Source organism: Hyaena hyaena, unplaced genomic scaffold (assembly GCF_003009895.1).
Source record: "Hyaena hyaena isolate Hyena2069 unplaced genomic scaffold, ASM300989v1 scaffold_1129, whole genome shotgun sequence".
In the NCBI taxonomy this organism is placed as follows: Eukaryota; Metazoa; Chordata; class Mammalia; order Carnivora; family Hyaenidae; genus Hyaena; species Hyaena hyaena.
In genome coordinates, this window is record NW_024081761.1 from 79,581 (window position 1) to 93,047 (window position 13,467).

Consider the following 13,467-nt stretch of genomic DNA (forward strand, 5'->3'; position numbering starts at 1 on the left):
AATTCCAGGTTCTGCCATTTACCTGCTGTGTGACCTGAAGTGGAATATTTACCCTCTCTGAGCCTCAGTTTCATCATAATACAGTAAGAATCCCAGGGGGTGTCATGAGGAGAAATGAGGTGAGCGTCAGGTACAGTGCTCATTACAGGGAGCACACAGAGGTTCTGAGTGTTAATCACTGCTATTTTATTATTCTCAGCAATCTAGAATAGGCTCATTATGAGCTCATTTTAGAATGTTCATCTGACTTGATAACACGGTCACTGGATGACACTTTTGCTCCTCCCTCAATTAAAAGAGTTGAGCTAGACCACTGAGACCCTTTTCAATTTGGCCATTCTAGAGTTGCATGATCCTTTTACGTCCTGGGCCGAAGCCCCTTCTCCACTTGAGATCTGGATTTAGGAGTTGATTTGCTTATTTGTGTCCAGTCTAAATGCAGAGAGGTTCATATAAGAGGACCAGACTTTAAACAAGCAAGAGAGAATGGAAATCTGCATGCTGGTTACAGGGGCTGAAGGGGAGGTCTGTGAAATAGGAACGTATCACGGCAATGGGTGAACCAAGACATAGTCATTCACTCAACAAATATTTGCATTCTCCTGGGCATCAGGCATTATTACAGACACTGGAGAAACAGGGAGAAAGAAAATGAAACCACCTTTGGTCTCAGCTTACATCACGGAGAGGAAAGACAGAAAGAAACAAGGAACTGGATTGAAAAGAAAATTTCTACCCTTGAAAAGTCCAGTTTCTACTAGCGTCCCTCTAGTGCTCATACAAATACTAATGCTGACTTGCATGTGGCATTCAGCCTGCGCAGCAAATAAGGAACACAAAGTGCCCTCTCTGCCCTGTGGCTTCCTACGGGCGCCCAGGTACCCAGAGACTCAAAGGTGGCTCCCAACATGCCCTGGAAATCTGCTGGGGGAGCGTTTAGAACACAGGCCCGGGTCTGGGCCCCTCTCCACTCTCGATGAACTCCCTCAGGCCTCGGGGGCAACTGCATCCAATGAACTTCTCACCTGTCAAGGTTTCTACCTGACAGGTGCCTGATTCGATCCTCCCCCAAGCCCAGCGCAAGCTCCTAGGGCCCACTGAAACCCCACATCACAGATGGAAACACAGCACCTCTGGTTTAAATAATTCTTCCGGGCCTTTGTTGGCACTGTTCCACTTTCTGAAACTTCCCTCAAGTTCTTCTTCATTGATTGAGAGAGTTCTGTCTGCAGGCCCTGGAAGCAGTAATGCAGAAGAAGGGATCATTCCTGAGGGATTCGTCTGAAAACTGATTATACCACACATTTCTAACAGTGTTTCTCCTTCATCTGGAAAGACTAAGAAATATATAAAGGGACATTATGGGTCTAATTTATAAGATTCTTCGGGGAACCTGAAGAAGGGCTGTCCTGAGGGTCATCTCAAGGTCAAAGCTCATAGGAGGAAGAGAGAGAAGGCAACCCTTAATATTCCTCCCTAAGCTTCTCATTCCTTGGCCAAGGGCAATGATGTTCTGACTCTGCCCCCAAATAACAGAGGAGGAGGCAAAACAGGGCTGTGATACATGCACAGGACCAGCAGGAGCTCGCCAGCATGAAGTCCCTGAACACCCTCGAAGCAGCCCTCTCCAGTGAAGCAGCTGCTTTCCAGAGGTCAGTGACAGGAGCCCAGGTCAATGGCCCACTGTGCTTACTCGGACACTAATGCTGTCTGCATGTGGCATTCAGCCCGCACAGCAAGTAGGAAACATAAAGCACCCTCCCTGCCCCATGTATTCTTACAGGAGCCCAGGTACCCAGAGACTCAAAGAAGGCTCCCACCGTGCCCTGGAAATCTGCTGGGGGAGCTTTTAGGTTCTCAGGAGGTGGACACACTCAAATCCTAAATGAGGGTATCAAACTGGTTTTTGGTCCAGGTTTGACTGCACTCACTGCCTCTAAGAGGTATCCTGGAAAGGACACACAGGAGATCCCCAAGGATGCATATTCCCAAGGGCCCACATTGAAGGCTCTATTTTCTTGATAATCTGCTTAGTCCATGGGAGCTCTGGCCTATCATTAGACATTTTTTTCTAGACATTTTCTAGAAATCAATAGCTGCCAATTCCCGCCATCCAGGACAGTCTAATCAGTTCCATTATCCAGCGGAGGATCTTCTCCAAATGAAGATTAAGAACTTTGTAGCAAAATGCCACTGGATTTAACACAGTAGATGGAATACTTCTGGGAGAAAAGAGCAGAATCCTCCTTGCCCTCACCTTGAGTTGCCATCACGATCTCTTTCACCCTCCGATACTGGTTTAACAGCCCCGTGAGCTCCTCTATCCGACGGTCCTGTCATAGTGTGAGAGCAGACAATATGTAAACACCACCGCTGGCCTCTTGGAAGATTTCATTTGGGGGCTCAGACTACATTCTGGGCACACTGGGAAGGGATGCTATGTGGAAACCAAGGAGCACTTGGACGGGAAGCCCAGTGTCCAGCCTTCTTCCCACAGAGCCTAGGTTTCCATTGTCTGCCTCTAAGGCAGCTGCAAACATTCTTGCCTCTACCCAAAGGTTAGGAGTCCAATCTCTAGCCATAAAACAGTTCTTTCTTGACACAGCTATCTAGGGGCTCAAACACTTCCAGAAATAGGAAAACTATCTCCCTACCTTCCTGAGATAGCCTTTGGTTCACACGTTGTCCTCTGAAGCTGCATGCAAAGAAAGATTAAAATAAAACTGTTCTATTTATCCCCAATACCCTCAACCTGTTCCTTAGGAGACTGAGATTCCTTGTACAACAGGTAAAATTCTCAGAGGAGAACAATTCATTCGGCAAAGGCCTGGAAGCTTGGGAGGCCACACAGATTTGGGCATTAGACAGGCTTGGGTGTGAACCCTGGCTCCACTCCCTACTGTTAACAGACCTTGGACAAAACTATTCAAGTACTTTGAATGTCAGTTTCCTTATCTGTAAAATGCAGGGTTGTGATCCTCAGAGGTGATGGCCATCCCGGGTAAGTGCTCATGCTCTATAATTACAGAGGTGGCTACCCTAGGATTATGCAGGTGATCAGATGTGAAGAATGGAAGGCGGGTGGGGTAAACACATTGAGTGCTGCCTAGTGTCTCCGTGATGGGTCTATCACCAGATCATGCAAGTAGATTGGTGGACTGCTTTCAAGCTTTGCCAGGAGTCTAAGCAGCAGTTATGGAATTTGGCAGCAACCACAGTGGTATTTTTTGTCCTTATGCCAGCACGAACAGATATGACTTTAGTCTGCCTTTGGGAGACTTCACTTAGGCAAAGTACCCAGGCATCAAAGCCAAAAACAAATGGCTGTGGCTCAGTCTCCAAAAGGCAGAAGCCATTCTCCTGACATCTCCCTGGGTCACTGGCCTGATGGGCATGGCCCTGCCCAGAATATCAGAGACTAGTAGGGATGAAACAGCCTGTCAGCAGAGGAAGAACAGGGCTGCCTTGATGGAACCATCTTACCTTGTCTTCATTGGCAACAAGCAAAGTTTCCATCCCCATTTTCAGACGTTGAATTTCTTGGTCTAAAAGAATTTAGATGTAGGAAGAATTATTTACACATAGACAGCTACCCACACATGCTAAGATGCTAAGACTTTCCTTGTGAATAAATTGCAGAGCCCATGATGGTGTCTGGTATAGTCATTCTCATTAAGTATTTGTTGGACTACTAAATGAATGAGTGAAACTAGTATTTCATTTTCTCTTTGTAGAGAATAGTGGAGAAAATAAAAATTCCATTTTGAGTAAATGGAACCAAAAACCTTTAAAAACCATCTCAGGAGAATACAGACATTATTACTTGAGTGGGCATGTACCTGGGTTATAACTAGTTTTGGAGAAAATCATACAGTCCCATGGATTATAGCAAAGGAGAATTTAAAATAAGAAAGATAAAAAAAAGTCTACAGCTGAATGAAGACAAGAAAAAAATGATTATGTAAAAGAACTGGGTACTCGGCTTAATTTAAAATGCTATAGTCAGAATTGACTAAAGAATATTTAGACACATCTATAAATATATAAAAACAAATTCCACAGTTAGGGGAAACTATCTTATTTCAGAAACCTATAGAATCTCTCTATGGGCCAAGGCACTTGTGTCAGTCTGTGGTGAACAACCTAAGGCCTGCTATCACTCTGGACTTAATAGGGACTCCTGATTTCTTCCCAAACTTGTCTGGAGGGCGAGGTCAATGGCCAATGCCTAACGGAGCTGGAGGTCAGTCTGCTAGATATTTAGGTCTAGGGAGTGGCACATAGTTGCATTTTCAAAACAAGGAAATATCCTCATTCCTAAAGTGATTCCTGCGAAAGGAAGAGGGGGTGTGTATATGAGAAAAGCCCAGGAGACAAGGGAACCAAAGTCATCCCATTTGCAACAAGGAAGAGTAGACTTGGGTATTCATTTTCAGAGGACAATACAGAGTGCTTGCTCACTATCTTAGGCTCTTGGCAGCTGAAGATCAACTCCGCAGCCCTGTCTGTGGGAGGAGGGTGGTAAGCTTCATATGAAGACTGGCAAACCTCAGTGCTTTTGTGGCAGAACACAATTTGAGCAACATATGACCAAAGGTAACTCCAAGAGTTACCAGATGATGGATTGGAAGCCCCGGACTCTAGAAGCATAGCGTGGAGGGGGAAAGGCTACCTGGCCTAGGATCAAGGCACAGGAAGCACTCTGTCCAGATTCAATATCACAGAGAGTGATGGCCCCAGCCTCCGCCTTGAGCCTTGGCAGGGTGGTGACACAATCAAAGGCTTAGGAAGACACCAAGAAAGACTAGGGGAGGCATGAACATATTGGTCACTAATTTACTTCTCCAGCCTAAGCCATTGTTTCATGGCCGCTCAGCTTCCCACCCCAGTCAGGGACCCAAGCTAAGCAGTGCTGAGGCTGAGAGGGCCCTGGTAGTGGGGCCAATCCACAGGGCTACAGGACCTCCTCCAGGATCATTCTGCTGCCTGGTGGCTAAGAGGAGAAACTGGAAGGTATGTGATCATTTTGAATACAAGGTGAATCACTGTCAATATTAAATATGTGTTAATAAGAGTATTTGAGGATTCATCCTCTTTTTAATCAGCAGACTTGAACTGATAAGGGATCATTCACCTTCATTTCATTTAGCCAGTATTTCTTAGGAGACTACCATGGCTGCATGCTGTGCAAAGCTCTGGGGATATGGTCTTAAATAGGACAGACACAGTCCTTGCCCCATGGTGAGGAGAATAATTACACAGAGACCTCCCCAAATGCAACCCTGATGAGTTTTAAGTGCTATGAGGGAAACAAAAAGAATGCTGAGCTAGGGAAAAATAAGACCGGGGGCATCTGGTTGAGGGAGAGTGGCCAGAAAAGGCCTTTCTGAGAGGTAGCATCTGAAATCTGAGGAGGAGAAATAACGGATTTGTTTCTGTATCCTCAGGGCCTTGTAGGAGTATCAGGCAGGTATCCATTCAAGGAGTAAATAGATTGCTAAAGCTTCCCCTGTGGGAATGACAAAAAGACAAGTCCTTCCAGTCACGTGCAAGGAAAAGCTCCTGAGGTGGCTGCACAGAGCTGAATGATCAGACTACAAGTGAGAAAAGCCTTCGGGGTGGAGTCTTCTGGACAGGGGAGGGGTTCACAGCAATGGTTCCACAGTAGAGCTGTGCGTTCTAGGCCCGTTCATGCACTCACACATGCACCTGTTCACTTGGACATGTTAGTGTACACAGGACATATGTGCACATCAGCAAGCCTACTCACACAGGCATACACACGCTCATGCACAGACACACATGCCCACTTACAAGAGCGGGCCCGGGGGCAACTGCACTCTCTCCCAGTCAAGCCAGTTACCTTTCTCTGTGTGGTCACTGTGCAGGGCTGCAGTCCGGGAGAGCTGGCTGTGCAGGCGCTCAATTTCTGCATCCTTCAGGGCCACCTGTTCTTGCAGTTGGGCTACCTCAGCCTGAAAGAGCAACAGAGGATCCCCCGCCAGCTCAGGGGGACTACCAGACTGTGACGATGTGCCTCAAGTCATTCACAGCCTGGGACCAATGGGTTCCAGAACATGCTGGGAAGTCAGGAGCAAAGGTGCCAGAGGTGAGCCATTAGAGGTGCTTACTGCCGTCCCCACAACATGGAGCTCTGCTAATTCAACTCTTTCTCCCTGGCCAATCTGGCCCTGCCCTCAGCTCCCTCTGTTCACCTGCATCCTCCTACCCGACCAGGCTCTTTCTTCCCCTGCCCTCTGAGGCCCAATCACCCAATGCTGAGGCCTGAGGCGCTGGGACTGTGCTCAATGGGAGAGCTGCTGATGCACATTCTCTTTCTGGATGTGGTTTCCTTCTCCCAAGGTATTCACACAACAGCACGTATGTACATCATTGTAACAAGTACATTCATCTTTCATTTATCTGCACCCATACAGGAATATCAGTGGAAATCAAATCACTACTGGTAGACAGAGGGTGAGCCAAGAATACCTCCCTCATGTACTCTCTCAGCCTTCATGCACGGCCATGGCCTCTGCCCAGCCTCCAGGCACCTGTGCATGCTCACACACATGTACCTATATACAAGTGTTCAGATGTGCTGAGCAGATACACTTTTGCAGATAAAGTATATAAGTACAGCCACAAATGTTATACATATATTCATACGTAGACATGCATGGGCAGTTGTGCTGGGTGGTTCATACATCTCTACTAAGCACAGCAGTTTAAATCTCACACATAAAGGTAAGTGTGACTGTCCATGCCTTCCCGTGCTCATGAGAAGATCAGAACCGTGTAGTTTCCATCCCAAGGGGCACATTGGCTTTGGAGCCAAATAAACTTGGATTCCCTCATTTCCTAGTTGGATGACTTTAGGCAAGTTAACCTTTCCAAGTTAACTTCTGAGTCTTGCTTCATCTCTAAAACAGGGAAAATAGCATTTACCTCAAAGGGCTGTGGGGAAGATTAAATAAGATAAATAAGATAATGGTCATGGACAACTTAGCCTAATGCTTGTTACATAGTAAGGGCTCAATAAATGCTGCTATTCTTGCTCCTCTCATCTTGTTCCTTTCCTAATGGATAACCAGGTAGTCCTCTGAGCACCAAACCAGACAAAGAAAGGGGGTGAGAACTAACTCAGGAGGCAGCTGGCATACAGCAAAAGCGTGAACTCTGGCCATCCCTCCCCATGTGGTAACCCAATCACATCCCCTCTTCTTTCCTCAAGGTCATAGAATGGAATGTCCTTTCCCACAGATGCCAGAGTTAACCTTCGAACAATTTCAAGTAACCAAATGAGTACTGAGCCCATTGGCAGCTCCTCTGCCAACAGGCCTTACAGTCAGTCAGGCACACTGACTGAGCACCCACTCTGCCTCAGCCCCAGTGCTCTCTGATTTCTTATGTCAAACCTCACTTGATCCTCATAGGAACCCATGGGAGGAAGCAACATCGCTGCGTGTTGCTACTGGGGAGACACCAGGAAGAGTGCAGGATTCGATGTCCAAGTCACAGGGCCACTCGGTGACCAGGATGCAAACCCCATCTGCTCAGGAGCCAGCTTCTGAGTCAACAGCACAGACGAAGGCCACTATCATGAGCCGAGATCTCTCTGAGCCCACCTCAGGGTTTCTGAATGAAGCTTCCCTAACATCCCCCAATGGGAAAAGAGAGGGCCATGTAAAGAAAAAAGAAGTGGCAAGGGTAGGCTCTCCTTCCTCTGAAGGGCCCTATGGAGCCCTGTGCCTCTGTGCTGTGGCATCCACCCACAGAGGCTGGAGAGCAAGCCCAGCGGTGTCAAGCTGCTCGCTGAGACCTGTGGCCACACAGCGCTGTCTCCTAGCTCACTCGGGGCCTCTGTGCCTGTGGGCCTACAAACAACAGCCTCAGTTGCTTGTGAAAACCTTAGCTTTGAGCCTTTCAGTCCAAATGCCTCTCATTTCTACAAAAGGACCATGCTACTCTTAGAAGATCTTCTCCTAACCTTTCTTGGACCTTCAACGACCATTTTTCCCTTTCTTTGCAGCCTGAGTGAGAGCTGGTCTCTGTTAGGAATCTGCATGCCCAATTCTTGGCTCTGGGACCCACAGTGGATCTCAGTGATTTGGGCAAGGCAGAACCCAGCTCGATGAGGTCTCTTCTCTCTGAGGCCTGCCTCTGGGAGACATGATCTATTTAAAACCCTATAGACTAGGGGCCCCTGGGTGGCTCAGTCTGTTAAGCGCTAACTTCAGCTCAGTCATACTCTCACAGGTTCATGAGTTTGAGCCCCGTATGGAATTCTGTGCCAACAGCTCAGAGCTTGGAGCCTGCTTCAGATTCTGCCTCTTTCCCTGCCCCTCTTCCACTCACACTCTGTCTCTTTCTCTCTCTCAAAAATAAAACATAAAAATAATTAAAAAAATAAACTAAATGTCTGGGCCCCATGTCCCATGTGTCAATTTCCAGAGAATAGGCCAAAAATGACAGGTGCTCTGTTGTGCTTAGCATAATGCCTGTCCCCATAGCTGGGAAGTCTACAACAGGCTACAAGCCCTCTACCTGACCATGAGGGCAAAGTGTGCCACTGCCATGGCCACAGAGGCTGGAGCTGCGTGGCAAAAGGTCTGAGGCAAAGGTGTGCAGACTGGCGCCAAGGAGAAGGGTGCTCCCAGCTCCCTGCAAGTACTTGGCCTCGTTAACCCCAGGGAGCACCCCTGACTGCTGCTGCCATGGAAGATGAATCACCTTCAGGGGCTGACAAGCTTTACACAGAAAACTAAAGAACTTTTGAGAACAGTACAGGCTTTTACTTGCAGGGAATCAGGATTTTATAAGAAAAAGGCCATGGTTTTTGGAATGACACAGATCCAGGTCTGGATCTCACCTTGGCCACCCTGGGCCTCAGTTTTCTAGCCACTGAAATGGGGATAATAAATCAATGGACCTCACTGGTTATTTTATGGAACAGAGGAGAAAATGTAGGCAAAGGGCTTGAGGCTCTCGGACACATAGGAGGCGCCCCACACCCAATAGTTACTAAGTAACCTGTAGTATCTCAAAGCTTTCTGTGCCAAGGCAAAGAGATCAGGTGACGTAAAGAGTTGTTTGGTTTTATGATACGTGGTGTGTACAACTACAAAGGCTTTCCCAAGACAGGATTCGCTCCAGTGGAGCGCTGTGACAGAAGGTTCTGAGCTATTCGAGAAAATCACTGCTGCTGGACGGATACAGCACAGTACACACAAGGGTCCACTTAGATAAAAACAGAGCGGGAGATAAAGGGCTGGGATTGCCTAGGGTTGGTGCTGACTTGGTGAGCTCTCGGGAAAGTTACTGAACCGCCCTGTGTCTCAGCTTCCCTGTCAGTAAAACGGTTAAGAAAATCACTTTATACAAGGGATTATACAGACATCAATATCATGTTCGGGGTTTTAATAGCATGACATAAATTGCATAGAAATTATCAATGCTAGAAATTGGGAGAAAGAGTAAGCGAGACTCCCCCCAAAAGAGAAATTCCTAGAAGGAAATATTAATAGTGGTAGCTCCAGGGTGGTATAGGAGTGACTGTTATCCATTTTTCATGGTTTAAAGATTATAATGAGTATTGTTTTTATAATCATTAAAAGTTAACTTACAGAAAAAAAAGTATAAACTAGAAGTTAAGAAAACTCTTAAGCACTTTTTAAAACTCGAGTAAGGAATAAAAGTGAAAATCCAGTAACATCTGTCGGTGGCACTGCAGAGACCTTAGTGAAATAGCAGGTGTGCATTCAGGAGGCTACCTGGCCCAGGCTCCCTCAACCAGGAAAGCTCCTCCAGGGCTATTCCTTCCCCAGCCCAGACTGCCTACCTCCCCAGTTCAATAGAAACATGATTTAGTTAAAACAACAGTCAAAGTATACATATATGGAATGCATTCAATGTTAAAAATAAAGCATGCTTATTTAAACCAACTGATTATTAAAAGGGGCAGATAGGGGCACCTGAGTGGCTCAGTCAGTTAAGCACTGGACTTCAGCTCAGGTCACGATCTCACGGTTCATGGGTTCGAGCCCTGCATCAGGCTCTGTGCTGACAGCTCAGAGCCTGGAGCCTGCTTCAGATTCTGTTTCTCCCTCTCTCTCTGCCACTCATGCTCTGTCTCTGTCTCTGTCTCTCTCTCAAAAATAAACATTAAAAAATTAAAAACAAAATAAATAAAAGGGACCATTAAATTTAAAGTGATGCAGCCAGTATAACATTGGCATTCATCTGACTTAAGACTTTTCACTTGCTTACAGCCCCTGCCTTTCTGGTCCCGTGTCGGCTAAGGGACGCTCGGGGACACGGTAAGATGAAGGAGACTCAGTTATTCCAGCAGCACATGATCCCACGGGGCTATTCCTAGGAGAAGAGCCTTCCTGGATCAAAGCTGTTTACTTGCACAATCTGTGCACTGTTGTGTGTGTACACAGTAGGGTCTATCCGTACTTTTCCAACTCAAACCCCGAGCCTGAACACAGACCCTCCCCACCGGGCCTCAGCACCTCTCTGTAAGTGTAAGAACTGCCTTTTACCTTTGTGGCCTTCAGCTTCCATTCATACTGATTCCGTTCATTCTCCAACTCTTCCACCTTGATTTTGAGGTGCCTGAGCTCTTGCAGTAATTCCTAGAGGGATAAGGGAGAACAACAAAGTTCTGATGGTTACAGAGCATGATGTTCTCTGGATCTACAACCCTGGTTAGGCACATGCAGGGGAGGCTGGGGGCAGGGGGCTTCTGCGTCACGTTCAACACTACAGCTTGAATCTTTAAACATGGTCCCGTTTCAGCAAAAGTTGCCGGGGCCATTAGAAAACAGAAGCCAGGTGGTTCCAGGCATAGGAAGAGAAAACCTTTTTTTACTTTTTTCTTTTTTCTTAGAACCTGTTCTGCCTGCCCCTTCCTTCCTTCCTTCCTTCCTTCCTTCCTTCCTTCCTTCCTTCCTTCCTTCCTTCCTTCCTTCCTCCCTCCCTCCCTCCCTCCCTCCCTTCCTTCCTCTGGGGCCATTAGAAAACAGAAGCCAGGCGGTTCCAGGCATAGGAAGAGAAAACCTTTTTTTTCTTTTTTCTTTTTTCTTAGAACCTGTTCTGCCTGCCCCTCCCTCCCTCCCTCCCTTCCTTCCTTCCTTTCTTTTTTATAAATAGTTTATTGTGAAATTGGTTTCCGTATAACACCCAGTGCTCATCCCCACAAGTGCCCTCCTCCATGCCCATCTCCTCCCTCCCCCCCCACATCCATCAGTCCTCAGTTTGTTTCTCAGCATTCAAGAGTCTCTCATGGTTTGCCTCTCTCCCTTTCCCCCACCATTTTCCCCCTTCTTCTCCCCCATGGTCCTCAGTTAAGTTCCTCAATGGCTGCCCCTTTCTGACATCCACGTCCTCTGTGGGGTGTGCCCAAATCATGGACAAATGTGGGGTGGGGGGAGGGCAGGACAAAGAGGACTTGGGAGCAAGAGGAACAGAGATGCAAAAATGAAGCAGCTTCTTACAGACAAAGTAGCAGAAAGCAAGCTAGGTGGGAGCACCTCTCTGTGCTGGGGGGCAGGCAAGGAACCCCAAGAGGAGCATGTGATCCTGGAAGGCTCCGGAGAGGAAGGGACAGCCAGCAGGACACAAAACACTAAGATAACAAATGCCAAATGCCAACTGCAGATCCAGTCTGAGTGTTCTGGCCCAGGGGCGGGGGTCGGCTTGAAGAAAGGAGGGAAGGAGAAGGCATCCCGGCAGAGGGCAGATACAGGAGGCAGAAAGGGAGACCATCTGTTGGGCTAGGGCAGAGGACAGGTGGCACGATTGGGGGTGGGGCCAGAAAGGAAGAAGGGCTTTGGATGAAAATACGAGGAGCTCCGAGGCCATTCTTTGGCAGTAGGGAGCCACTGAAGGTTGCTGAATGAGGAAGGGATGGTTGAACAACTGGCGCATGGTGAGGTGGAAGTCAGGTTTGTTTCTTCTGACTACAGAACCCTTGCTCCCTAAACTACTCCTTCAGCAAAGATGATACCCTGAGCACCCCTGTCCCAAACCAAGTTTCCTTTAATGGACAATTGGTCCAGCCAGCTGGCTCCTATCAGAAAAATTAGTGTGAAAGTGATCACTTCCAGAGTTTTTGAACTCCAGATTCCCACAGACTCCCAACCTAACCTCTCCAGGCAGGGATCTCACGGCTGTCATGGCCCAAGTAGAATGCTTAACTCCCCCTTTTAGACATTCCAACCTCACCCAATGGCAGCTCCCTCCACCTACCTCCCTGTGCCAGAAACCTGGGGTCCATCCTTAGCATCTTCCTCTTCCCACAGATGCAATCCATCCCCAAGCCTTGTTAATTCTACCTCCAAGGAAATGGATCTCTCCTTTCTCTCCAACTCAACCACCACTACTCTGATCTAGTGGTTCATGACAACAGCCTGGGCAGTCTCTCCAGGGGTTGCTCCTCTGTTGTCTTGCCCTTCTTGAAGCCACTGTCCCCCACGGCATCTAGGGGAACAATACAATTAAAGGACAAATCTGATCCTGGTGCTCCCCCTGCTCCTCAAAACTCATATGCCCCACCAGCACTGCCTGGCCTGACCCAGTGTCCTGCCTGCCACTTGGATCACTCTCTCTCCCCAGTGATGTTCCAACCAAACTGGATACCTTTTAGTTCCCCTTTCTACTATGGCCCTTACACACACTTCTCCCTCTTGTCTGGAGTGGTCTGCCAGGTGAATTCCCACCAGTCCTTCCTCAGGCCTCCACAGATAAGCTGTCCTGACCTCTACACCATATTCAGGTCCCCTTTCCGTCCTCTGGTGTGGTACCCTGTATCTCTCCTACGTCATTTGCCATACTTATTGGTCTGATTGCTAATGGCTAGTTTCCTCCTGTGTGAACTCCATGAGGGGTTTGGCTAACTCCAAGTCTGTTTTGCTCACCTCTGGAACATGGTAGGTGTGCATAGTTCCCAATGAATTAACATAGGAAATTCAATTCATCATTTAACTGGCCTAGAACTCTTTGTGTTCTGAGATAGTATGCCAGAAAGTTACACTGCTTACTGCTTACACCCGAACTTTGTAGGATAATTCACTAAGGTTTCCTTACAGCCAAGGTAAACATTTGTTGATGCCCCTTTTTAAAAATGGTCTTCCAAGCTAAGGTCATTGCACCCTTGACCTGCAGCATTAGATTTTAAGGCCTGGTGGGAGTTGCAGCCGACCCAGGATGGTTTTCTGAGAATGTCTGTGGCCCTGCCTGAGAGGCCGCCACCACGGGGACACAGAGCATAATGATGGCCAGGCTCTGATGACCTTTGGCACATCCTCCTCTTTCTAGGTTGTCTGTGTTGCCCATCATCACCTATAAACACTGGTGCAAATGTTAGCCTCTTTTAGACGTCTTTCTGGGTTGACTCACTCAACATGGGGCGCACCCAGCACTTCCCTATTCAAATCCACAGTTACCTCTGGACTCTCATTT

The 13,467-nt window shown here is 47.6% G+C and overlaps 1 protein-coding gene across 4 annotated transcripts in view; it reads right to left on the reverse strand.

The window, feature by feature from the left end:
• Positions 1-13,467, reverse strand: part of PPFIBP2 (PPFIA binding protein 2) — a 147,803-nt gene that overhangs the window by 23,727 nt on the left and 110,609 nt on the right. For all 4 annotated transcript variants that reach the window (XM_039222436.1, XM_039222438.1, XM_039222437.1 and 1 more), the window contains exons 7-11: positions 10,548-10,640; positions 5,864-5,975; positions 3,484-3,545; positions 2,258-2,333; positions 1,132-1,235 (exon numbers count right to left, since the gene is read on the reverse strand). In XM_039222436.1, coding sequence (XP_039078367.1) covers positions 1,132-1,235; positions 2,258-2,333; positions 3,484-3,545; positions 5,864-5,975; positions 10,548-10,640 — 447 coding nt within the window. The remainder of the gene's footprint in view (positions 1-1,131; positions 1,236-2,257; positions 2,334-3,483; positions 3,546-5,863; positions 5,976-10,547; positions 10,641-13,467) is intronic.